Source organism: Heterodontus francisci, chromosome 23, assembly GCF_036365525.1.
Source record: "Heterodontus francisci isolate sHetFra1 chromosome 23, sHetFra1.hap1, whole genome shotgun sequence".
NCBI lineage: Eukaryota > Metazoa > Chordata > Chondrichthyes > Heterodontiformes > Heterodontidae > Heterodontus > Heterodontus francisci.
Genome location: NC_090393.1, coordinates 29,665,133 through 29,690,821, shown reverse-complemented (window position 1 = coordinate 29,690,821; position 25,689 = coordinate 29,665,133). Strand labels below are relative to the sequence as shown.

Here is a 25,689-nt window from a genome sequence, read left to right as displayed (position 1 = left end):
AGAGGAAGGAAAATATAAAAAGGAACTTCACGCAGCTCCTTTTGATGGTGATCAATGGAAGTTGTTGATAATTTAGGGGAAAGATTTCCTATTCACTATTTGCAGTGAAGTAGTAACTGTGTTTGTGGAACTAATGTTTTATCAAGGAAGTTGCAGGGTTATTAACTGCTGTATGCATTGTGTCAAGAACAAAATAACCCAGTTTGCAGTACAATTAAGACATCAGCTACTTTCTTATCAGGCACAGGCTTTTTATTTATGACTACTGGAACAAGAACTACAAAGAAAAGTCACAATATAGCATGTTTCCAAATTTCATTCAATTAAACTAGACAGCTTCAGTTCAGAAAAGTTTTGCAACAGTTAACCAGAAAAACTCTCCTTGCCCCAGCTGCACATCCTCCCCTCTTTCCACCAAAGTTATATGGTGGAATCGGTGTATTTAAAAAAAAAACTTCCTAAACGATGAAGTTTACAGAATAACACTTTTTGGAACATACAAGTTACATATTGTAAACTCATTACTGAAGCAAATTGCAGCATGCATGTAAATTGGTAGATGGTGTCTACTTTTTTGATTCACTTAAAGCCCTTGTCTAAAGTTTAAGGAACATAATTAATCATAATACACTGCAAAATAAATTAAATTCTACACCATGCTGTAGTAACAGAATAAAGAATAAAATAACCTAAAGTTATGACAGTTATATTGAAAAAGAGATTCTAATAAATAAACATAATACTACACTAATACATAATGCATTTGTCAGTTGTCTACCGACTAGTTACTTTTCCTTCTGGGGATGGGGGAAGTAAGTGGGCTCTCTGAGGTCAAGTTAGCTCCAAGATAACAAGTCCAGTGAGATTGGAAAAGATTGAATAATTAAACAAACCAGGCAGGTCTGTAGTACTTCAGGGCATTGCTAATAATTATCCAGTCAGCCTTGCTCATTGATGGTATCTGGAGGGGTAGGTCTGTAACTAAGGGCTAGCATTTTTCCTACTTGGTTCCAGATAATTTTGCATGCCAATGTCCCAACAGGCAGGATGATCCTAGCTGAAGTACCCAATAGCCTAGAATCAATGCTCTGTGCAGGGAAGCAGCATGGCTTTAGCTGGTTACTTGGGTGTCCTTAAATTCTAGTTCTTGCCAACTTGCATTCAAGTTCTTTGGGTTTAGTTAAGTGGGCTGTATTTTTCAGGGAAATTAAGTTCTTCAGAATTATTTAATCCAGTACATTCCTGGCATATACCCTATATGTTTCAGACATCTAGCTTCTGTACCAATGATCCACAGAAGATTTAGCCACAGGTCCACATAGAAAACACTAGCCTTGCCGTATGCATCTGTTACTTTGTAGTTTACAGATTGACTATTGGCTTGACTCAATAATGCCATTTCATATATCTATATATTTACTGGAGCAAACATTGAATCACCATTTGTTAATGATGTTTAAAATGGTTAAAATTTCAAGTGCTACAATTTCCATGGCTTCTAATTTCTAAGAGCATGGATCCATAACAGTAATCGGACTAAAAGTGTGGCTCCTGGGCAGAGAATGGTAGTTGGAGTTTGAAATTTAGCTAATGTCAAGGAAAATTCTTTCAGCTAGATCTGAGCACCATGGAGTGAGAAAAAGGCATCAACTCATGGAGCTCATTCTGATAGATCATGCTCATTCATCTACCACGAGCTCTATCCAAATTACACCATCTCCTAAGAAAGCAACCAAACAAAAAGGAACTTCCATGGAGGTAATTTCTCTCCCCCAAAGGATAATTCACAAAAACTATAAAAGTACTACCTATGCTTATAATTCCACTCATTATTTTCCATGAGTGATTGATCCATGATCCTATCAATACATGAACCCTGCATGTGTTTTGGGTTGGCATGAGCAGGTAGTGATGTTCTGAGACTTCTTTTGTTTTCCATTTACATGAATGATTTAGACAGACATGAGCAATAAAAGTTTGCTTATGATAAATTAAGGGGCATGACAAATACTGAAGATCGCGAGAAATTGCAGGGCTGGCTAGGATAATGGGAAGATAGGTGGCAGAAAGCAGTTCAGTGCAGAAAATACGAAGCTGTAAATTTTGAGAGAAAGAACAGTGAAAGGAAGTACAACACGAATTTTAATATTCTTAGTTTTGAAGTACATAGGGTGCAGAATCATAGGTCTATAAAGGTGAGAGTGCAGGTAGAAAAGGCATACAGGATATTGGGTTTTATATATCATGCCAATGAATGCAAAAGCAAGGAAGAAAAACTGATTTTGGGCTACATTTGGGAGTATTGCATACAGTTTTGTCATCTATTACTGAAAGAATATCAGACATGAAAAGGCTACAACCAATATTCACTAAAACAATACCTGAAATAAAATATAGATATGAAGAAAGATACAAAACAAATAGGCATTTTTCACTGCAACAAAGGTCAATGAGAATGCAAGAAAGGTTTTTTAAATTCTGAAATGTCTTGAGGATAAACCATGAAATATTGGGCAAAATTTTACCAGCAGACTAGGAGCCGCCAGTAAAATGTCAGGAGCCATGTTAGGACAGCTCCCTGATGCAGTCGCCGCCAGGCCATTTTACAGCGGTGCAACCTGAAGCATAGCGGCTCCCCGCCGACCAGAGGCAGGCAGCTTTAATTTAAATAATTAAGGGCCATTCTGAGGGACTGCCAGCATTTTACTGGCAGCAGGGTGTCCCCCTGCCACATGGGGAGGCTCTCAGCCGCAAGCAACTGTCCTCCCTGCGGCTTTCTGTTGGGGGGTCGGGGGGGAGGGGAGGGGTCATTGAGTGGGAAAATGCATGGCAGATGCAGTATAAAATGAATAAATGAGAGATTAATAACTTTGGTTGTAAAAACAGAAAGGCAGATTATCTGAATGGTGATAGACTGGGAAAGGGGAAGGTGCAACGAGACCTGGGTGTCCTTATACACCAGTCGCTGAAAGCAAGCATTCTGGTGCAGGAAGCAGTTAGGAAGGCGAATGGTATGTTGGCTTTCATTGCAAAAGGATTTGAGTACAGGAGCAAGGATGTCTTACTGCAGTTATACAGGGCCTTGGTGAGACCACATCTGGAGTTCTGTGTGCAGTTTTGGTCTCCTTATCTGAGGAAGGATGTTCTTGCCATGGAGGGAGTGAAAAGATGATTTACTATTCTGATTCCTGGGATGGCAGGATTGCCGTATGAGGAGAGATTGGGTTGACTAGGCCTATATTCACTAGAGTTTAGAAGAATGAGAGGGGATCTCATAGAAACCTATTAAATTCTAACAGGACTGGACAGGCTAGATGCAGGGAGGATGTTCCCGATGGCTGGGGAGTCCAGAACCAGGGTCACAGTCTCAGGATACAGGGTATGCCAATTAGAACCGAGACGAGGAGAAATTTCTTCACTCAGAGGGTGGTGAACCTGTGGAATTCTCTACCGCAGAAGGCAGTGGAGGCCAAGTCACTAAATATATTCAAGAAGGAGATAGATATATTTCTTAATGCCAAAGGGATCAAGGGATATGGGGAGAAAGCGGGAACAGGGTACTGAATTAGACGATCAGCCATGATCTTTTTTGAATGGCGCAGCAGGCCCGAACGGCCAACTCCTGCTCCTATTTTCTATGTTTCTATGGAGCCAGAGGCCCCGTGGTCAAAGGAGGGGGCCTCTGGCGGCAAAGGCCATCCCCGCAGCCCCAACGCCGTCGCTGGAGGGGTTTCCCCGCCGATCGTTGGGGTCTGCTTGCCTGGCAAAGAAAAAAAAATTTGACTGCCCTGCAACGGCACCTCAAAATGGAGCTGCCTGCTCGTTCTCCTTGCAGCCTCAGCAGCGGCCACCTCTCTCGAACGCGTTGCCAACAGTGCAGAGCTGCCAGTCCCGTGATTGGGTCAGCAGTATAGAGTGTCTTAATTGGACAGTGGTCAATAAAGTGGCTGTCTCCAAGAAGAATGCTGCAGCGGTCCTGCTGCCCGCCCATGCGGGCTTGGGATCCGCACATGGTTCCAACGTCGGGACCTACCCCCTTCTAAGAAAGTCCTGGCCATTGTCTCCACTAATCTGTAAAATGGTAACAAGGAGCTAAGACTCCAGATTATCATAAGAACTAAATTTACTTTCACTGAGCACCTAATAAAGTAGAATACTATTGACAGCAGACACTATAACTTCATTTAAAAGTGAACTGGATAAATGTTTGAAAAGGAAGAATAGGCTGTAAGGAGAGAACACAAATAGAATTAAATAGGTCCACTTAAGGAGTTAGCACTGATAGTTTGCATCTATCATTATCCTTTTAACCTACTTATCAAGATATATATTCAGATTTTTAAATGGAATTACCAATAATTAATGCTTTTGCTAAGCATCTACTACACATTAGCACTGCTATTTAGTGGAGACCAGAACTTCTAATCTCAATTTATACTTGTTAATTCTGTACTCCTATCTTCTGCCATCCACATTAACTGTTTTTACTGTTAAAAGTACTGGGGACTTGGGAGAGTTGGAAGCTGTGCATTGTATGAACTAAGGAAATGAAAGGACATGAAAAGCAGGAACAGCAACCTACAACACTCTGGGAACTGGTGTTCAGAGGCACTGAATGTTTCTAAGATCAACTATCTTTCATGGAAGAAAAAAGTTTTAACATTTTGTTACTACTGTTCTCACCTTGTAAAAAGCCTCTCTTCACACAATGCAAGAACATTTTACAATGCAAAATGCAGTTTGGGAACTGGATCAGTAACATCTTCTAGTCGAAACACACACACTCAATTACTACATTTTAATCTTTTTTGGGAAACACTTAGGTAGATTCAGATTGCTCCAAAGCCTCAAATTTCACATTCATTATATTATCGGTTGAAAAACTACTGTTGGACCATTGCCTATATTTTAAAAATACATGTTAATTTGCAAGAACAGTGATACAGCCAAGCGTATCACTGTATTTCAACATTACAAGCACCTGATCACTTTACAGTAGTAAAGTGCCATACATGCATGAGGAAGATCAGAGTTAACAAGGTTTTTATTTATTTGATTAGCTGGAAAAAGTTTCAAGTTTGGCAAGATCTAAAAGCTTCTCAGTAATTCGTGGTTATTTTTTATAAGAATGCGAACGGCAATACTCTATGTTGTCTGGGATACTAAACTGGTTCATTTAGACACAACTGTTCTTAATACACCAGCAGTTAAACCATGAACCTGGTTCCCAAAGCACAGCACCACAAGCTGCCAAAAACCTTGTATGGTTTTAATGCTCCAGGTACAGATCTGTCCTGTCATCTTTCTGTGAAGAACACAATTTTGCACTTATAGGTGCTCCATGAATAACAGATCAGAAGCATTAATGAAGACTAAATAACTATCAGCTGCACATTTTCACAATAGGAATAAACTTTGAGAATAAATATAGTCAATAAATAAGGGGGAGAAAAGCACTGAATATGTTTAAAGGGTTTAACCACTAAATCACATAGTCCATCTAAATATCTCATTATTCATGAGTATCCCAAAAGCAGGTGACCTTTGCATCACAGATTTATATGTGATATGCTTCACATCATCATGTTTGTGCAAGTCAATAAACCAAACATTCCAATACAGTAACAGGATGTATATCACCCTGAATGTTAAAGTCAAGCATTCACTTGATTACCACAAATTTAATTGGTTGTGCAGAATGGTATGGATAAAGTGCAATATATAAAATCTTAAGGTGTACATAAATTGAGCCATGGAAGTCTCCTCTATTTTTTCTGTTTTTGAGTGAAGAATAAATTTAGCTATTCCCACGTGGATCACCTTTTAAAAAAAAAATACAAGACAATAAATAGAGGTTAATTTGGTTCGATTTTCCCTTTTATGCACAAATTTCTCCCTTACTGTTCCCTGAACATAGTTACTCATGGTGCAGTACAGACCCTATGTAACTTTTTTTAAAAATTCTTTTACAGGATGTGGGTATCACTGGGTAGGCTAGCATTTTCTGCCCATCCCTAATTGCCCTTGAGAAGGTGGTGGTGAGCCACCACTTACAGCCAATATTCAGCATCCTACAGGTGTCAGAAGATAATGTGACCATGAAGGCCAGCAAAGCAACCCGGATGCTGTCCTCACTCAACTTGCACACTTGCAAGGCTCGGGGGGTACCAGTAAACAAATTATCCCATGAATACTGAGGCTAACTGTAGTAATCCCAGTACTCCGTTCCTGGCCAAATTAGTACTATATACAGACAGAGCCTGGGATATCCCTGGTTTGTATAGCTCAGTAACATACCCCCATCTACAAATGAGTCAACAGAGAAGCCATTTTATTACAATTTTTCATATTCAGTAGGCTATATCTTTAACCAATGAAATAATCCACCCAAAATGGCAATGAGTTCTAAACAATTTTGTAGAACATATTTTTCCTTTAAGAGGTGAAAATGGACATGCTATTTAGCAGAACAGATTTACATGACTCACTAAATTTGTTTTTCTTTAACATTTTCCTGATCTGAAAGGCTTGTTCTTTGTAAGTACACCCTTTCACATTAGATAAAATGGGTGTGTACTTCTCCTCCATTTAAAAAAGTTAACTGAACAGCACACTGGTGTTTCAATGTCATCTTTTGCACTGATAAGAGATCTCTCTACACAGTGAGCTCTCAATCTTAAACATAACAAAAATGCAGAGTGCACAGGGGACATGGTCCTTTCCCCACAGCTAGAAAAGCAGCTAGATCACCCAAACAGCTTTTGCACATCTTCTAGTCACCAGCTGGAGAGCAGCACTGGTATAGCTTTTTGGAAGCAAATCATCTACTTGCCTGGCCTCTTAACTGGTAAAGGTTTCTGCCATTGGGGTAGAATTTTTAGGTGTTGCTGACATCACCATTACTTAACTTTAGGGAAGAGTAGGATACAATTTCATTATTTAAAAAGAAGTCTGAAGTGCTACTAGTGTTAACTTTTCTTTAGTTTCTACCAGTGTATCCTTGAGGCTGAACACTTTTTTATTTAAAAGCTGCGTTAGTAAAGAAGTCACAGACAAGTATATCTACAGGTAATTACTCAAATTATAGCCTCGCACAGTACTTTTCAGAAGTTGTCTTTCAAAATTGGATTAAAAAATTATAACATGTATATCAGCATTGTTATGGATAGGTTTCAATACATCAATTCTACACATTTCTGCCTAGAAGTACTCTGTTAAAATCAGTTTACTGATACTCTTTCTGCATATAAAGAACTCTTACCTAGGACATGCCGCTTACACAGGGGACACGTCTGTTGAAGTAGCAGCCAAGGATCAACACAGTCCCTGTGAAACTCATGTAGACAAGGCAGCACTCGTAAACACTACAAATAAAAGTCACATTGAATACCTTCAAAGCATTTTCTCCCTTCACCAAAAGAGCTTAATCCAATGTTCTAAGTACAAAATTTTCATCTTAGAGCAATTTGAATCAAATAACTTTTGTTCAACTGTATTGTTAAAGCACACTATTAAATAACCCTCAAATACATCTCAGCGTGGCTTAATGACCTATTAACAAGCTGACATTAGCTCCTACAATAGCTCATCTACTTAAGGCAGTGGGCAGCTGAATTATACAGATCAAGGAGGTATAAAAGAAAAACTGTAAAAGTGAAATACAAATTGATAATTTTTCGAAGAGTGCCATGGGATCTTTTATTTCTAAACAGACAAATGGGACTTTTTGATTGCTTAATGTTTCATCCAAAAGAAAGCACCTCTAACAATACATACTCCCTCAGATCTGTGCTGAAGTATCAGCCTAGATTATGTGCTTAAATCTCTGGAGTGGGGTTTAAACCCACAAACTTCTGACTCACAGCTGATGCTTTTATTCATTGTATTTGAAGTCACTGTGGTTCAAGAAACCGATTAACACATTTTGTAGTAAGAAAGAAATCAAGCAAAATCAAACACAACAAGACAGTGAAAGGGGACTCAAATAAATATCAGTTTGTTATTTTTATCATCCTCTCCCTTCTTATTCAAATCACAAACTGAAATGCACCTGATTTTTATGGAATTCTTCCAAGCACACTGCACAGCTCTCAAGTTCTTGGGACTGTGTTTTCCGTCTTTTATTTGGATAATATTTTCTAGTTTTCAGTGCTGATAATTGTTTTAAGATGTGTTGCTTCAAGCTCATCTGGAAGCAAATAATAGAATGGAGGGATCAATATTAGTGACTTAAAGTGTTTAGTCATTTAATTAGTTTAAAAAGCAGATTTCGATAATATTCTTCAAATTAAGTAAACAAAATTAGAAAGTGTTTAATAGTTTCCAATCTCAATTTTTTGTAAACTTGATATCAGGTTCCATTTTCTTCAACTCAGCAAGGATATACAAACTAATAAAATGCAACAAAAATTACATCACATAGACCATTTCTGTTATAAAATACATTTACTGAGCCATTACATTGTCAGTGTAATCTACCCTGTTTAGACAAGAATGAGATACAAACCTCCATATCTTCAGTGCTTGATTCGTAGTGTCTATATTGCCACTGAGCCTGCACGATGACTCCAGTACACAAGATTAAACCCACTAACAGGATAGTATTCCACAGCTGTTGCAAATATTTCTGTAAAAGAAAATGGAATTCATTGCCATCCACAGACATGAGCACAAAATCTAGGCTGACATGCCAATGCAGTACTGAGGGAGTGCTGCACTGTTGGATGTGCTGCCTTTCGTATGAGACGTTAAACCGAGGCCCTAAGGTGGCTTTCTAAGCTGGGCATAAAAGATCCCATGGCACGATTTTCAGCAGCAGGGGAGTTGCCCCAGAGTCCTGGTCAATATTTACCCTTCAATCAATATCACAAAAAAAGACAAGATTATCTGGTCATTATCATATTGCTGATTGTGCACCTAATAAGATCGCACATTGTCTGATGTGTTTCCTACAAAACAATAGTGACTGCACTTCAAAAAGTACTTTATTGGTGGTAAAGAGCTTTGGGACCTCCTGAGGTCATGAAAGATGCTATATAAATGCAAATATACATTTCTCAAGTTATAACTGGGCAATTTAGTAGATTACAGTTTAATACACATATGTCTGCTTAGAATCACTAAGGCAATTTAACTAATTTATGAGGCCTCTTGTGAGACTTTAGTTTTCTTCATTCAATCACACAAAAGGGTTCTTCTTGTTCTGCACTTCTATTTCTCGTTCAGACTTTAAGTTATTTGCTCCAGAGTCTTTAGGCTGTATTGCTGAACACACTTTATTAAGCAAGGCAGTGCGTAAGATTTTTGACCTCTGCCAATGTTAACTCTGAGTCAATTACTAGTTGTTTAATAGCAACAGAAGCTAAAGACATACCCTTTGACTTTTCCTTCCAGTTACTGAAAGGGGGAGGGTTGCACCAGAAAATGAAGAAGCTCTTCGTGAAACTGAAAGATTATTACATTACATACCTGCACCTGTGAGCTGTTTTCTCCTGTACAAATCACTCCTTGCCATTCCCCGTATAGACCACCTCGCGAACGCCCACAGGTTGACCACAATGTTAGTGTTACTCCCTGTTGTTAAAAAAAATATGGATTTTCACTCCAAGATTCTTTTATAACACTGCTGATTTTTAAGGATTTAAGCAGCGCTTACTAAAAAATCAGGTGCACACTGTCACACAATTATTTTGGAATTTGAGTATTTCTGAAAACAGAGACATGTTGTCGAAGCTCAGTGTGCTAAGAATTACGCTCACAACCAATTTAAGATAGTCATTTGGGTACTGGAACTGCATAAACAGGGCTCTGTTCTTTGCAGACAGAAAGAACAAGTACACACATTGCGCCTGTTTCAGCTAAACAAAATAAGTGACAGCCATTCGCTGGTTCATTCCTCAAGGTAATGTCTTGACCAATTAGAGTCAAGGTGCCTGGTATAAATTTCAAACAAAGCTTGGCAGTTAACTGTCAGTCACCATAAACTGGTGCATTTGTCATGGCAACGCATCTACCAAAGTTCACTGGCCAACCAATCAGCACTCTCTTCTCATAAAATTGCTGTTTTCCTTTACATTGGTATTCTTGCAGATTGTCCTGATGAGTGCAAGGTGAAAAGCTTCGACAACATGTTTCTACTTTCAGTAATACTCAAGTTCAGTACTACCAAACGACTATTTATTTTGGAATTGTTGAACCTCTACTTTTCACTCTGCCCAATAATAACTGTTTTTTTTTTGTTTTTGGTAATCCCAAGCAGAAGGAATATATAATGGCAATACAGATATAATCCCAATTCACAGCTCCCACAAATTCCTGCTAGATGTTCCCAACACATGAACCTCTGGACTGGGAATGCTAAAAACAAAAATGTATCTTGATTTTTATCCCATCTTTAATGCCTTCTTTCTGTTCCTCTTTAGATCTAACTGCACCATGTGATATTCCCCAAAAAAGAAAATGTGCAAGTTACTTGATAACAGGCTTCTACCAAGGTCACTATCACAGGATGCGTGAGAGAAGTCTACAATGATGCACCCTTCAATTTTCCCTACCTTGCAATGGGGAAGCTTAGTTAACCAAGATGATCTCATACCACTGATGCTGAATAAAGTTTACATTAGGATATTATGATGTCACCACTGCACTGAATGAATCAATACATTTTGATGGTTTGCAAAGTTGATACCATTTAATAAGTTAGTCCAATGCATAATTTTAAATGGAGCAGTAAACCAACATTTCCTTGAAAATACTGCGATGGAATCGGTGGTTGCAAAGCTTGCCTTTTTTAAGACCCTAACTGAAACTGAAACTAAACGAAAACTGAAACAAAAGCTGGAAAAACAACTTCAGATTTCTGGGGAAAAACTGGTTACAAGAGGATAAAAGGAGACAGAGTCCTCCCCGGATCAGGCAGGAGTGGCAAGCAGAAGAAAGTGAAGACTGAACCTAGGAGCTGTTATTTAAAGTAGCCGACTAACCAGATCCAGCCATACAGTGCACAGGTTATCACTGAAGGACTCAGATAAAGGGAAGACTGGTCAATCCACGCCATCAAGACTGTCGTGAGCAAAGCTGAGGAGGTTCTGGAGAAGTGGGCCTTGTGGTGAAGACCGCACCCATGGCGTATGGATTAAGAGGGAACTGATTTCGGAAGAAGAACAGTGGCTAAATCCTTGAAAAAAAAAGGAGCTGAAAATCTACCTGAGGAACTTCAGAGTTGTGAAGAACTGTGTGACTGTATTGTTTGCCATATATGCTAGGTGGACTGTCCAGTGAAACCATGAAATCCATCTCCGCTGTATCTGATAGTTAAGATATAATTTGTAATATATATATATTGACTGTGATCTCACTGTTGCTTCAGGTTTAATTTATGTTGGTTTTGGCTTGACTGTTAAAGTAAAATTTAGAAAAGTGAAATCTTGCCTGTTTGGTTTCCTAAATTGAGGTTTCAATTCTTTTCATTTGTTGGTAGTCTCCATGGGTATCATAATATTACAATGCCAAAGACTTCTGTATGGTGAAATTACCTTCGATTTTGATTTACCGGTAAATTCTCCACACTGGCAGCTTTCTTGATGGTCCAACAACTTTAGTCAAAGTAGCTAAACCACATAGATTAACGAAGTTCAATCTCTGGCTTGTGCTGAGTTAGCTGATCTCAGCCTGAGCAGTTTGGTAGGGTTCGTCAATTTACCTCAGTACCCCTGGTTGAGAGAGGAGACAATTGCCCAACATTGCTACCCCTAATCATTATAGAATAACCACTCATGAAAATTTACATGGGTGGGTATTGGGAAATATCAGGATCAGCCTCAGTGGTGATGTCCCTGGGGCTGAATAGCCTGCCTATGCTCACTGTCAAATAGCACACATATGTTACGACCAGGTGAGGAAGGGGTCTCAGGCTCCCCTCTTGCCTCTTTCCTGGTTTGGCCATAACAGGGTTTATCTTTTTAAACACAGTGATTTTAGCTTACCACCTCAGTGAGCCCTTGCTCACAGAACTCTAATTACAATTGCAAATGAACCAATCAGACAGCTTTTCTTGAGTTTAAACAAGAAAGATGCAAGTTTATTAGGCTTATCACTCTAACCCGGTTAAAATTACTAAAATAAGCAACACATCCACGGCCACAGGTATATGAGAGGCGCATACACACACACACACACACACATAAATACAGAGGGGGAGGAAGAGTTGGGGAGGTTGAAGTAGAGTTTATAATAAATGGAATACAGATACAGTTCTTAATGTCCTTGGTATAATGTCCTCAATTGAAGTTAAGGTCTTGGAGTTCTCGCTGGGGCCATTTGCACAATTCCAGGCTTGCTTTTCTGGTACCAGAAGGCCAAAGAGAGGCTTTGTCTGTCATCTTGAAGTGTAGAAACTGCTACCGTGGTTTTCCTGGGACTTTGCTGGAGAGACAGAGACAGAATTGCAGTCTGTCTCCTTTCTGTGAGGCACAATTCAAAAGCACCAGTCTCACCAGCAGGTAGGTCACATGACCATCTGTTTGCAACAGCAACTTCTTGGAGGGTTGTTGGATTTCAGTGCCTTCCAGACATACTTGGTGGGGGGTGGAATTTTGGCTCTTACAAAGTCAAAGGGTGCTGATCACCACTATTGCCCAGATCAATCTTGCTAATTGAAATCAAGGAGCACCCCCATTGTCTCTCAGCCAGCCCTTATCTTCTCAGAATGCAAATGTGCAACCATGTTTTCAGCTGTTCAGTTCTGGTTTTTAAACAAGTTATTTGCAATGTCCAGTAAAACATTTTCAAGCAGTGTCCCATATGACTAAATTAATATGTTTCCATTTGGCAGGTCTGATTCCCTATAGGGACTTATGAAACTGTACCACAGCAAGAAATCACCAACTTCAGAACAGGTGGTGAAAAAACTGTCTGCACAAAAGCAAGAAAAGAAAGGAAAAGTTGTTTTTATCTACACACATGTGCCATCAACTCAATATTCCTGGTATGGCCTCCCAAAACTGACGTGTCTATGACCTTGTCCATATACAAGACACTGTCTACAATGTACTGATTGTAAAATCCCAGTGTGAACTTTGGATAGTTCACAAGATACAAGCTGCAAACCTGGGATATGACATATTGAACAATCTTACTAGCCAGCTAGCTGGCCTCAAAGTCATAGATACATTTTATGATTACTCAACTATCACACTGCATGCTCAACATCTAAAAACAAAATATGACATACCAAATTGTCCTGAATTATGCTTTTAAAGGTTATTTTGGCAGATGCACGAAGACCACTGTAAATGAAAAGTATTTCAATAAAAGCTATCTTTAGCATGTCAGATTTATACAGTTGTCAATCTAAGTGAAAGTAAAATTAAAGACATTGTATCCAAGCAGCAGTATGTACACACTATCATCTTTCTTACCCCACTTTTAAGATACCCGTGGCATCAATAAAGAATAGCAGCAGCATGAATGCTACTGATAGGCCTGGCTCATTGCTGCTGTAGTTCTTTAACAAAGTAAATTGTGGCAATGCAGAGAATAATGTACTTCCAGTGTTAAAACAAGTAGTATTTACCTAGGGAATTGATGTGGGTGAGGTTAAACATGACTGCACTTCAAAGAAATTCAGTATGAAGCACTTTGAGGCCTTCTTGAGAGATGTGATAAGGTGCTACATAAATGCAATTCCTTTACGAATTGTTTCTTATGATTTACACAGTTTAGGTTTGAATGCTGGATTTTGGGACTAACACGTCCAAAAATACATTAATGAACCAATATTACAATACGTGTAGGGAAGGCAAATAATCAAGGTCAGCGCACTTTTTTTTTTAAAACTGTAAAGTTTTGTTGCTACTATTCACTTTTTAGAATCTTATTATATCTGGACTTTAAAAAAAGAGACAAAGTTCCAAGTCCTTTGTGGTGCAGTGTGCCTTGCTAACCAATAGGAGAAGTAATTCCTACTTTTCAGTCTCCACGGGGCAAGTGCCAGATATCAGCCATTGTATATAAGGAAGATGCAGTGCAGCAGGCAGGCAGATCCTCTGAGAAAGGGAGAGTAAAAAGCAACATCACCTCAGCCAATCTCACTCACCTCCTAGATGGACTTAGTAAGGCTTGGGCACTGTCTGTGGGCCCTTAAAGCCTGGGATGGTAAGTGCTGCAGGTAGTCCACCATGTGAGAGGGAATGGGGAAAATAATGACACTGTAGCAAAAAAAACTTAGAAATTCCAGGTTCAGAGTGTTAACAATGAATTAATGAAAATAAAATACACAGCACTTATGGTAATTGCACAAGATGATCTGTAGAACATAAAGCCATAGATGTGCACTATTTCCAATTGTTAAACAATTAAATAAAAATACTAAAATTCGGCATTGTGTTCGTGGTTTCATTTGTGTTAAATTAGATTTTAGCAAAGATATTTCATAGTATATTACAAAATACTTTAAAGTGACTACAATCTGTGATTGGCGCAATAAAAATGACATGCACTCTATATAAAAATAAACACAATCATGCATTATCTTACCTTAACAAGGCCCCCAGAAGCTTGGTTACATTTTCAGATCTCTGCATTACAACCACAGGTTTAGAAAGCACTTGGGAGATGTCCATCTTAGGAAAAACAGAAATAATTCTTTCACTATGATGAGGATTCATTTGTGAATTGTGAAAGGCTTAGAAAAAGACAATTTATAAAAATATTTCTCAGAGCAAAAGGTAAAGAGTGAGTATGGTTAAAACAATTCACATTAACCATCTGATTAGGAAAAAAAATACAGCAGCCACTAATACCCTTAACAACAGAAAGGTGATAAATAGTTGCAGCCTTTACTAAGAAGTCCTAAAACAAACTGAAATTTGAAACCTAAATAATAGTAAATTTAAAAGGGCTCATCACAAATATTTAAATCATGCTGAATAGACTCTCTGACTGTACAATATATGTTTTATACATATAATATGGGAGCAAATACTTTTTTGAATTACCTCCGTGAAGGCGTTTTGATTTAAAACCAGAATCAACAGGGCAGATGCTCCCAGAACAAGTGCTCTTTTCATCTGCAACAATAGAAACCATCTTTTACTGGATAGGTCAATAGCAATTATGGCACTAAGCATGTGTAAATGTGCATCTATAAAACATTAGAACAATCACCAGCCTATATTTTTCTGTAAATCATAAAATTATCCTTCTGAAGTCTGTTACTAAATTACGAGCCATCATTTGCCATACTTATCTATTGTGGCTTGTATCAGGAGTAAATTATATAAAATATCATTTACTGAGAAAAGCGCAATCGATCCTCTAGCTTTATTATTTCTGAATAACGGAGCTCAAAAGTAATGCACGTCAAATTCAGCATCATCACCTCTGGTCCAGCTTCAGAGACAAATACAACATGGAAATGAGCTGCTATCTGGGAAGCTGGGTCAGGTCCCAGGGTTACAATTACCAAACTTCCAGGATTATCCTGGAGTCTCCAAGAATTAATAGTTAATCTCGTCGACACTGCTGCAAGCAAACCAGGAGAAAAATCAAAAAGGCATTAACAAACAATTGTGTCTCTTTTCACTCTCTTTCACCACTGCTGTTTCTTAGTTATAAAGATATTGGAATGGGTGGGGAGGGGTACCGGGAGTTGGTGGGGAAGGCTATTTGACTAGAAGGGGCATTGTAGGCCACAGGTGATTTGATGACTCTTCTAGAAATATGCTCAACTAGAATTGGCAACTCTACCCAATGTGGAGATGTGCAACAATAATGGTATTCCTGCACCAGCAATGATCCAAGATGACAAGCTTGCTTGAAGAGCATGAATACATTTCCCTGTTTATTTTTTAAATTATCTTTTCCTTAAGCTTGTTTTATTATAAAAGTCCCTCCAATGGCATGATTTCTGCTCCTGCTGTAGGAAGAGATCACATCTTTATAACTGCGTGACTCCAGCTGAAAATGTTCTTTGGAAGAATTACAATAAATTTCTGGAACACATGTACTTTTAAAAAAAACATACCTTTATAATCAATATTCTAAGAATCTAATTCAATCTTAGGAAAACATAATTCAGTTATCAATATAAATGCTGTGTGCATAAAATTACGCTGCTTAAAATCCTTGCCAAGGTTAAGGCTACATTTCTCAGAAAGTGAAGCGTTAGTCAATATAAAATGCAGCAAATAAGCTACAATTGAAAAAGTCGAAATACTGGCAATCATTTGAATATAAAATCAGAAGAGTCCACTATCTGGATGTATACAGATCATGAGTAAATCTGTTCAGCACAATAGCTAGCTTGCCAGTTGTCCATGGTGTTGCAGTTATAGAGTATAAATTTCTGCACAGCCTACTGAGTATACTTACTTTTAGGATTCACTTATGTCAAGGGTTCTTGAATTTTATATTTATATCAATTTAACATGATGCAAATATGCAGCTTTAAATGCACCAGAAAAACCAACATTTTATGTGCAACAAGAAAAGGTTAAGAAAGCCTCATGAATGCAGTACAGCTGCCTTTCCAGAGGAATGTGGTTAATGTCAGCACTGCCCTATGACACATGTTCCCTTTTGTTCTTCTTCCCCACCCCCCCCCCCCACCCTCCCTCCTTTCGCTTGCTCAAAGTCCATTACATTTCTAACCTTTGCCAGCTCTGATGAAAGGTCACAGACCTGAAACGTTAACTCTGCTTCTCGCCACAGATGCTGCCAGACCTGCTGAGTATTTCCAGCATTTTAAGATATTTGCAAGTAAACTTGCGGAAATAACACGCAATTAAATTTGGGGTGATGGAACCAAATGCGCACCCATAACTACAAATATTTAGATGGCTCTGCAATGTTACAGATGTTACATTATGTGTCTCATGAATCCAAAGTAGGTTTCTCTGCATTATTGTGCATATACTTCAAAGAGTTATCTATCAGAAAATTAAAATGTACACAATTCAAATTAAATGCACATAATTTAAGGCTTTTTTTTTTTTACCTAGAATATTTATATTAAACTAATTACATACTTTACAGTACTGATGCTGTTAATGTCTTAGAATGTACAAATTAGCTGTGTTATTGAAAGGCAGCATCTACTTGAGTGCAGGTCAGACAGGGCATCACATTAAATATGAAAAAGACATAGGATTAATTCCTGCAAAAGCAAACCATACACTACTATATGAATGAGACACTCTGGCTGAGTACACTGTGGATTAACAAGCTATTAATGTATTTTTTCAAAAATAAAAGCATATTGTATTACTTGCCTTACTAACAATTGCTGCAGCAAATGATTCCTGCTTGCTGCTCCCTTTTACTTCTACCTGGTCTTCATCAACAGGCACAACTCCAATCCACTCCTCTCCAGTGTTTAGCCGAATGTTCAACTGTTCATCTTTAACCTTAAAAATAACCAGTAACCATGAATTCTCACCGCCTAATACTAACATCGCTTTACTAAAGCACTACATTTAACTTGGGTAAATTACATTCCAAACTTCTTAAAGCATAATTTATAAATGTAAAAATATCAGAATCTGCATGCTATTTTTTGGGGGAAAAAAATTGTTATGCAGCTTTAGCAACACACACTTTGAGGAAATATTAAGCCACTTTGTAATATGATTGTCTGACCATTCAGAGGACTTTTAATCACCTCCTTGTAATTTGGCAGTATATTTATTCCAATTAGTAAATGAAAAAGAATAACTGAACTTTTCCAATTAGCCACCAATCTGGTGGGCATAAACTAGTGTAACATCGACTCACCAGCCACATTTTAGTTTAGAGATACAGCACTGAAACAGGCCCTTCGGCCCACCGAGTCTGTGCCGAACATCAACCACCCATTTATACTAATCCTACACTAATCCCATATTCCTACCAAACATCCCCACCTGTCCCTATATTTCCCTACCACCTACCTATACTAGTGACAATTTATAATGGCCAATTTACCTATCAACCTGCAAGTCTTTTGGCTTGTGGGAGGAAACCGGAGCACCCGGAGAAAACCCACGCAGACACAGGGAGAACTTGCAAACTCCACACAGGCAGTACCCGGAATCGAACCCGGGTCCCTGGAGCTGTGAGGCTGCGGTGCTAACCACTGCGCCACTGTGCCGCACATGTAAACTGATTATCCACTGATAGTTAGTTCATGATCTACTTTTGGACAGTCCAGGTATATCTATCAGATCAAGGGAAAGTAAACACAGTGGCACATTGCCTAGTTAACCAGACTACAATATTGCACACAGACAGTTATATGGTGCTTAGGAGCAGCTTCCAAAACCGCAGCAGTTCACTGCTTTACATGCACCGATGTCTGTGGGCCTAAAAGTTTTAGCATCGTCTGGTTCAGTACTAGAATGCCAGCAAAAACAATATTTTGAGAGGTTACCAACATCATACCATGCAATTCACAATAAATTTGAATATCAAGTTCCAGCAAAGTTGCAAAAATACCAGTGTCTACCGTGCTCAAAGTTAAAGATTTTCAACTGAATAGAGACGAGTAGCCCCCTAGGACTTCCAGTTAGAGAAAAATAAAATGGAGGAAAATGTTTTCAGAAAGCATTGAGTGATTGTTTCATTAATATATTGGGATAGTGAGTACAGGTTTTACAACAACTACTTATATTTATATAGCGCCTTTAACATAAAAAAACATCTCAAGGTGCTTCACAAGAACATTATAAAACAAAATATAACACCAAACCACATAAGCAGATTAGGTCAGATGACCAAAAGCTTGATCAAAGATGTAGGTTTTAAGGAGTGTCATAAAGGAGGAAAGCAAGACGGAGAGGTGTAGGGAGGGTTTTCCAGAGCTTATAGCCTTAGCAACTGAAGGCATGGCCACCAATGGTGGAGCGGTGAATATCGGGGATGCAGGCCAGAATTAGAGGAGCACAGATATCTTGGAGGGTTATGGGGGTGGAGGAGATTACAGAGTTAGGGAGGGGCAAGGCAATAGAGGAATTTGAAAACAAAGATGAGAATTTTAAAATCAAGACATTGTTTGACTAGCAACCAATGTAGGTCAGCGAGCACAGGGGGTGATAGGTGAATGGGACTTAGTGCGAGTTAAGACACGGACAACAGAGTTTTGGATGACTTCAAGTTCACGGAAGGTAGAAGGTGGGAGAGCAGCCAGGAGTGTGTTGGAATAGTCAAGTCTACAGCTAACAAAGGCACGAATGAGGGTTTCAGGAGCAGATGAGCTGAGACAAGGGCAAAGTCTGGCAATGTTAGAGGTAAAAATAGGCTCCCTTAATGATGGCGCAAATATGAGGTCGGAAGATCATCTCAGGGTCAAATATGACACCAAGGTTGCGAACAGATTGGCTTAATCTCAGACTGTTGCCAGGGAGAGGGATGGAATCAGTAGCTAGGAACAGAATTTGGATTGGGGACCAAAAACAATGGCTTCAGTCTTTCCAATATTTAGTTGGATGAAATTTCTGCTCATCCAATACTGGATATCGGATAAGCAGTCTAATAACTTAGCAACAGTGAAGGAGTTGAGAAAGGTGGTGGTGAGGTAGAGCTAAGTGCCATCAGCGTACATCTGAATACTAATGCTGTGCTTTCGGATGAAGTCACCAAGGGGCAGCATATATATGAGAAGTAGGAGGGGGCCAAGGATAGATCCTTGGGGGACACCAGAGGTAACTGCAGGAGCAAGAAGAGAAGCCATTGCAAGCAATTCTCTGGCTACGATTTGATAGACAAAAATGGAACCAGGTGAGAGCAGTCCCACCCAGCTGGACGACAGTGGAGAGGCGCTGGTGCGGTCAACCTTGTCAAAGGCTGCAGACAAGTCGAGAAGGACAAGGAGGGAATGTCTACCTTTGTCACAGTCACAAAGGATGTCATTTGTGACTTTGATAAAACCTGTATACATTATAAAGGGATGACACAAGAAGTAAGGTTAATCTGTACTGGAAGTCGTGCCATATGCAAGATATATTTATATATATATATATATATATATATATATATATACGGTTGAGGGGAGATCTAATAGAGATGTTCAAAATCATGAGGGGGCTAGACAGAGGAGATAGAGAGAAACTGTTCCCATTGGCAGCAGGGTTGAGAACCAGAGGACACAGATTTAAAGTGATTGGCAAAGGAACCAAAGGTGACATGAGGAAGGATTTTTTAGTAGTGAGTGGTTAGGATCTGGAATGCACTGTCTGAGAGTGTGGTGGAGGCAGATTCAATTGTGGCTTTCAAAAGAGAATTGGAAAAAAAGCACCTGAGTGGGAAAAATTTTCAGGGCTATGGGGAAAGGGCAGGGATTGGGACTAGCTAAATTATTCTTGCAGAGAGCTGGCACAAACATGACAGGTCAAAAGCCCTCCTTCTGTGCTGTAACCATTCTATGATTCAGTACCTTAACAATGGACCAGTTACAAAGAAGGTATGACTGCTCTGGGAGGAGTCAAGCCTGGTTAAATAGGTTCCTCGAGCAGGCATTTTGCAAGCCATCATGAACTACACAAATGTGCATAAAAAGTACAAGTTATTAGTTTCTATTATGCTAGCAGACCAACATATTTTTTTAAAATGTAGAGCAATAGCATCTTTTCTGCAGTTTCCAGGAAATATGGACAGTTCCTGTATATATGGTAGTTCCATAATCAATTAAAATAAAATAACATCTGGGTCTCGAATAGCCCAGTTGCTTCACTGAAAACCTGCACTTGGGAATTTTCAAGATGGCAGACCAAGCGGCAGCAGTGTTGAGGGAATGGGAAACTATAAAAAGGTGTCTGAAAGCCCATAACATAAAGATATGTCCTGAGTTAGCTATTAAAAACAAAATTGTTTCAATTTGGATCAAAGGCCAAAAGTACAATACTCAACTCGCCAATTTCTTTTAGCTGTACTTGAAACATATTTTGAATCACTTGGAACTAATAATATTGCGTAAAGTTTTCAAATTACCATCTGTGGAGGATAGAACCAAGTTGCACTGTCGATAAGTGATCTATTGACCATAATCCACTCATTGAAAAAAATCAAATACAATAACAGGTTTCAGGACTGATGTGATGCAATACTAGAAAAAGCAATTATTGGAAAAAAAGTCAATAACTGGCATTTGGTGGTGCTTTGAGTATTTTGATGAGTAGACCAAACAAAACGTTAATTTCGTCAGATTACTGGTTGTGAAAATATACCACACTATTTCCCCTAGGTATTTTGCATTGGATTCTTGTTTTTAATGTTTTTTTTCTTGTTGTGGTCCTCGTGGGTACCAACGACATAGATAGGACTAGGAAAGTGGTTCTGCATAGACAATATGAGCAGCTCGGGGCTAAATTAAAAGCAAAACCTCAAAGGTAATAATCGCTGGATTATTACCTGGGCCACGAGCAAACTGAAGTAGGGTGAATAAGATTAGAGAGTTAGCGCGTGGCTCAAAGATTGGTGTGGGAGAAATGGGTTACGATTCATGGGGCACTGACACCAGTACTGGAAAAAGTGGGAGCTGTACCATTGAGACAGTCTTCACCTGAACTGTGCTGGGACCAGTGTTCTGGCGAGTCATAACTAGGGTAGTAGAGAGTGCTTTAAACTAAATAGTGGGGCTGAAGGATCTACTGAGGGAAAATGTGATAATTTAGAGCGGAGAAAGCAAGAGAGCAAGATAGCAATAAGGGAATTGATAATCTGAGTGCGGCAGGAAGGGACGATTGGAGGGAAGCAAAATTGGTAACAGGAAGTAGAAAAGTAGTAAGCAAAATTAGAAGTGAGAGGAAACGAAGACAAGTATCAAATATGATCAGAAAGCTGAATAATGTTAAAAAGACAAAGTTAAGGGCACTCCATTTGAAAACAAGCAGCATTCGCAAAAGGTAGATGATTTGAAGGCACAGATAGAAGTAAATGGGTATGATTTAATTGCCATTACATAGACATGGTGACAGGGTGACCAGACTGGGAATTGAATATTCACAGACATTCATCATTTAGGAAGGATAGGCAAAAAGGAAAGAGAGGTGGAGTAACGCTCTAAATAAGGGACGTGATCAGTACATTAGTGAGGGAGGATCTTAAATTGAAGGATCAAGATGTAGAATCAGTTTGGGGTGCAGCTAAGAAACAGCGAGGGGCAGCAAACGTTGGTGGGAGTTATTTATAGGTCACCAAACAGTAATGGTAATGTTGGGCAAGGTATAAATCAAGAAATTAGAGGTGTATGTAACATGGGTAAATTCAATTTACATAGAGACTGGGCAAACCTAATCAGCACGAATGCTGTGGAGGATGAATTCCTGGTGTGTGTACGAGATGGGTTTCTGGAGCAGTGCGTTGAATAACCAATTAGGGATCAAGATATTTTAGATTTAGTATTATGTAATGAGAAAGGGCTAATTAATAACCTTGTTGTAAAGGAACCTTTGGGAAATAGCGACCATAATATGATAGAATTTTACATTAATTTTGAAAGTGATATAGTTCATGCTGAAACTAGGGTCTCAAATCTTAACAAAGGAACCTTGAAGGTATGAGGGGCAAGTTGGCTATGGTGAATTGGGAAAATACACTAAAAGATTTGACAGTAGACAGACAATTTAAAGAAGTATTACATGTTCTACACAAATATACATTCCTCTAACATTTGTAAGGAGCATCCAGAAGGGCTTCTTGAAACAATATGTAGATAGTCCAACTAGGGATGGGGCTGAACTGGACCTGGTATTGGGGAATGAGCCCAGCCAGGTGGTCGAAATTTCAGTAGGGGAGCATTTCGGGAACAGTGACCATAATTCCATAAGTTTTAAGGTACTTGTGGATAAGGATAAGAGTAGTCCTCGGGTGAAGGTGCTAAATTGGGGGAAGGCTAATTATAACAATATTAGGCAGGAACTGAAGAATTTAGATTGGGGGCGGCTGTTTGAGGGTAAATCAACATCTGACATGTGGGAGTCTTTCAAACGTCAGTTGATTAGAATCCAGGACCAGCATGTTCCTGTGAGGAAGGAGGATAAGTTTGGCAGGTTTCGGGAACCTTGGATAACGCGGGATATTGTGAGCCTAGTCAAAAAGAAAAAGGAAGCATTCGTAAGGGCTGGAAGGCTAGGAACAGATGAATCCCTTGAGGAATATAAAAACAGTAGGAAGGAACTTAAGCAAGGAGTCAGGAAGGCTAAAAGGGGTCACGAAAGGTCATTGGCAAACAGGATTAAGGAAAATCCCAAGGCTTTTTATACGTATATAAAGAGCAAGAGGATAACTAGGGAAAGGGTTGGCCCACTCAAGGACAGAGAAGGGAATCTATGTGTGGAGCCAGAGGAAATGAGCAAGGTACTAAATGAGTACTTTGCATCAGTATTCACCAGAGAGAAGGATTTGGTGGATGATGAGCCGAGGGAAGGGAGTGTAGATAGTCTCAGTCATCTCATTATCAAAAAGGAGGAGGTGTTGGGTGTCTTGCAAAGCATTAAAGTAGATAAGTCCCCAGCGCCTGATGGGATCTACCCCAGAATACTGAGGGAGGCAAGGGAAGAAATTGCTGGGGCCTTGACAGAAATCTTTGCATCCTCATTGGCTACAGGTGAGGTCCCAGAGGACTGGAGAATAGCCAATGTTGTTCCTTTGTTTAAGGGTTGCAAGGATAATCCAGGAAATTATAGGCCGGTGAACCTTAAATCAGTGGTAGGGAAATTATTAGAGAGGATTCTTCGGGACAGGATTTACTCCTATTTGGAAACAAACAAACTTATTAGCGAGAGGGGAGGTCGTGTCTCACTAATTTGATTGAGTTTTTTGAGGAAGTGACAAAGATGATTTATGAAGGGCAGTGGATGTTATCTATATGGACTTCAGTAAAGCCTTTGACAAGGTCCCTCATGGCAGACTGGTACAAAAGGTGAAGTCACACGGGATCAGAGGTGAGCTGGCAAGATGGATACAGAACTGGCTCAGTCATAGAAGACAGAGGGTAGCAGTGGAAGGGTGCTTTTCTGAATGGAGGGAAGTGACTAGTGGTGTTCCGCAGGAATCTGTGCTGGGACCTTTGCTCTTTGTAGTATATATAAATGATCTGGAGGAAAATGTAGCTGGTCTGATTAGTAAGTTTGCGGACGACACAAAGGTTGGTGGAGTTGCGGATAGTGATGAGGATTGTCAGAGGATACAGCAGGATATAGATTGGTTGGAAACTTGGGCGGAGAAATGGCAGATGGAGTTTAATCCGGACAAATGTATTTGTATTTTGTAATGTATTTTGGAAGGTCTAATGCAGGTGGGAAGTATACAGTAAATGGCAGAACCCTTAGGAGTATTGACAGGCAGAGAGATCTGGGCGTACAGGTCCACAGGTCACTGAAAGTGGCAACGCAGGTGGATATGGTAGTCAAGAAGGCATGCTTGCCTTCATCGGTCGGGGCATAGAGTATAAAAATTGACAAGTCATGCTGCAGTTGCACAGAACTTTAGTTAGGCCACACTCAGAATATTGCGTGCAATTCTGGTCACCACATTACCAGAAGGATGTGGAGGCTTTGGAGAGGGTACAGAAGAGGTTTACCAGGATGTTGCCTGGTCTGGAGGGCATTAGCTATGAGGAGAGGTTGGATAAACTCGGATTGTTTTCACTGGAACGACAGAGGTGGAGGGGGCGACATGATAAAGGTTTACAAAGTTATGAGCGGCATGGACAGAGTGGATAATCAGAAGCTTTTTTCCAGGGTGGAAGAGTCAGTTACTAGGGAACATAGGTTTAAGGTGAGAGGGGGAAAGTTTAGAGGGGATGTGCGGGGCAAGTTCTTTACAAAGAGGGTGGTGAGTGCCTGGAACTTGCATCCGGGGGAGGTGGTGGAAGCAGGTACGATAGTGACGTTTAAGAGGCATTTTGACAAATACATGAATAGGATGGGAATAGAGGGATACGGTCTCCGGAAGTGCAGATGGTTTTAGTTTAGGCAGGCATCAAGATCGGCGCAGGCTTGGAGGACCGAATGGCCTGTTCCTGTGCTGTACTGTTCTTTGAGGAGGAATATCTTCACTTCGAGGGTGGTGAATCTTTGGAATTCTCTACCCCAGACGGCTGTGGATGTTCAATCATTGAGCATGTTCAAGAAAGAAAGCGACAGAGATCTGCATACTAATGGCATCAAGGGATATGGGGATAGCACAGGAAAGTGGAATTGAGGTAGATGATCATCCATGATCTAACTGAATGGCGGAACAGGCTCGACGGGCTGAATGGACTACTCCTGCTCGGGTTTCTATGGTACAAACCTCATTGGGGGCAGGGAAGAGAAGCGGCTGCTGCAGATTGTGTAGCAGGATTAAAGCAACAATGATAAGGTTTTATGCATCTGGCATCCACAGATGGACGCAATGCAGCACTTACTAATATTAAGCTTCCTTCTAAGCTGTCCTGGTTATGGTTTGAAAGGGCGCGCAGCCCCCGGTTACCTTCGCCGGGGGGCACAGACCCGCTGCCAAGCGCTAACACGGTGCCCTGCAGGAGGTAGCTGCTGCCCGACTTGAAGCCAAACTCGGCAGACCAGCCTCTTGGATCCATCAAAAAAACATCCACCAAGGCGACTTTTTCGGCTGCCACCGCGCACCAGCGAAAGAAATAGTCGGCGAAGAGCAAGTAAAAGATGAGCCGCTTCCAACAACCCGCCGCCATTTTCAGCCCCTCACCCCCTCAGG

General features: G+C 39.8%; 1 protein-coding gene across 1 annotated transcript; it reads right to left on the bottom strand.

Moving 5' to 3' along the window:
* Positions 1-73: 73 nt before the first annotated feature.
* On the bottom strand, positions 74-25,689 carry rnf215 (ring finger protein 215). The gene is made up of 10 exons (XM_068054932.1): positions 25,382-25,689; positions 17,271-17,405; positions 14,997-15,068; positions 14,536-14,621; positions 13,232-13,286; positions 9,469-9,573; positions 8,507-8,626; positions 8,051-8,188; positions 7,262-7,364; positions 74-5,820 (listed from the first exon to the last, which is right to left on the bottom strand). The coding sequence occupies exons 1-10, from the start codon at positions 25,664-25,666 to the stop codon at positions 5,798-5,800; spliced, it is 1,122 nt and encodes a 373-aa protein (XP_067911033.1). The 5' UTR covers positions 25,667-25,689; the 3' UTR covers positions 74-5,797.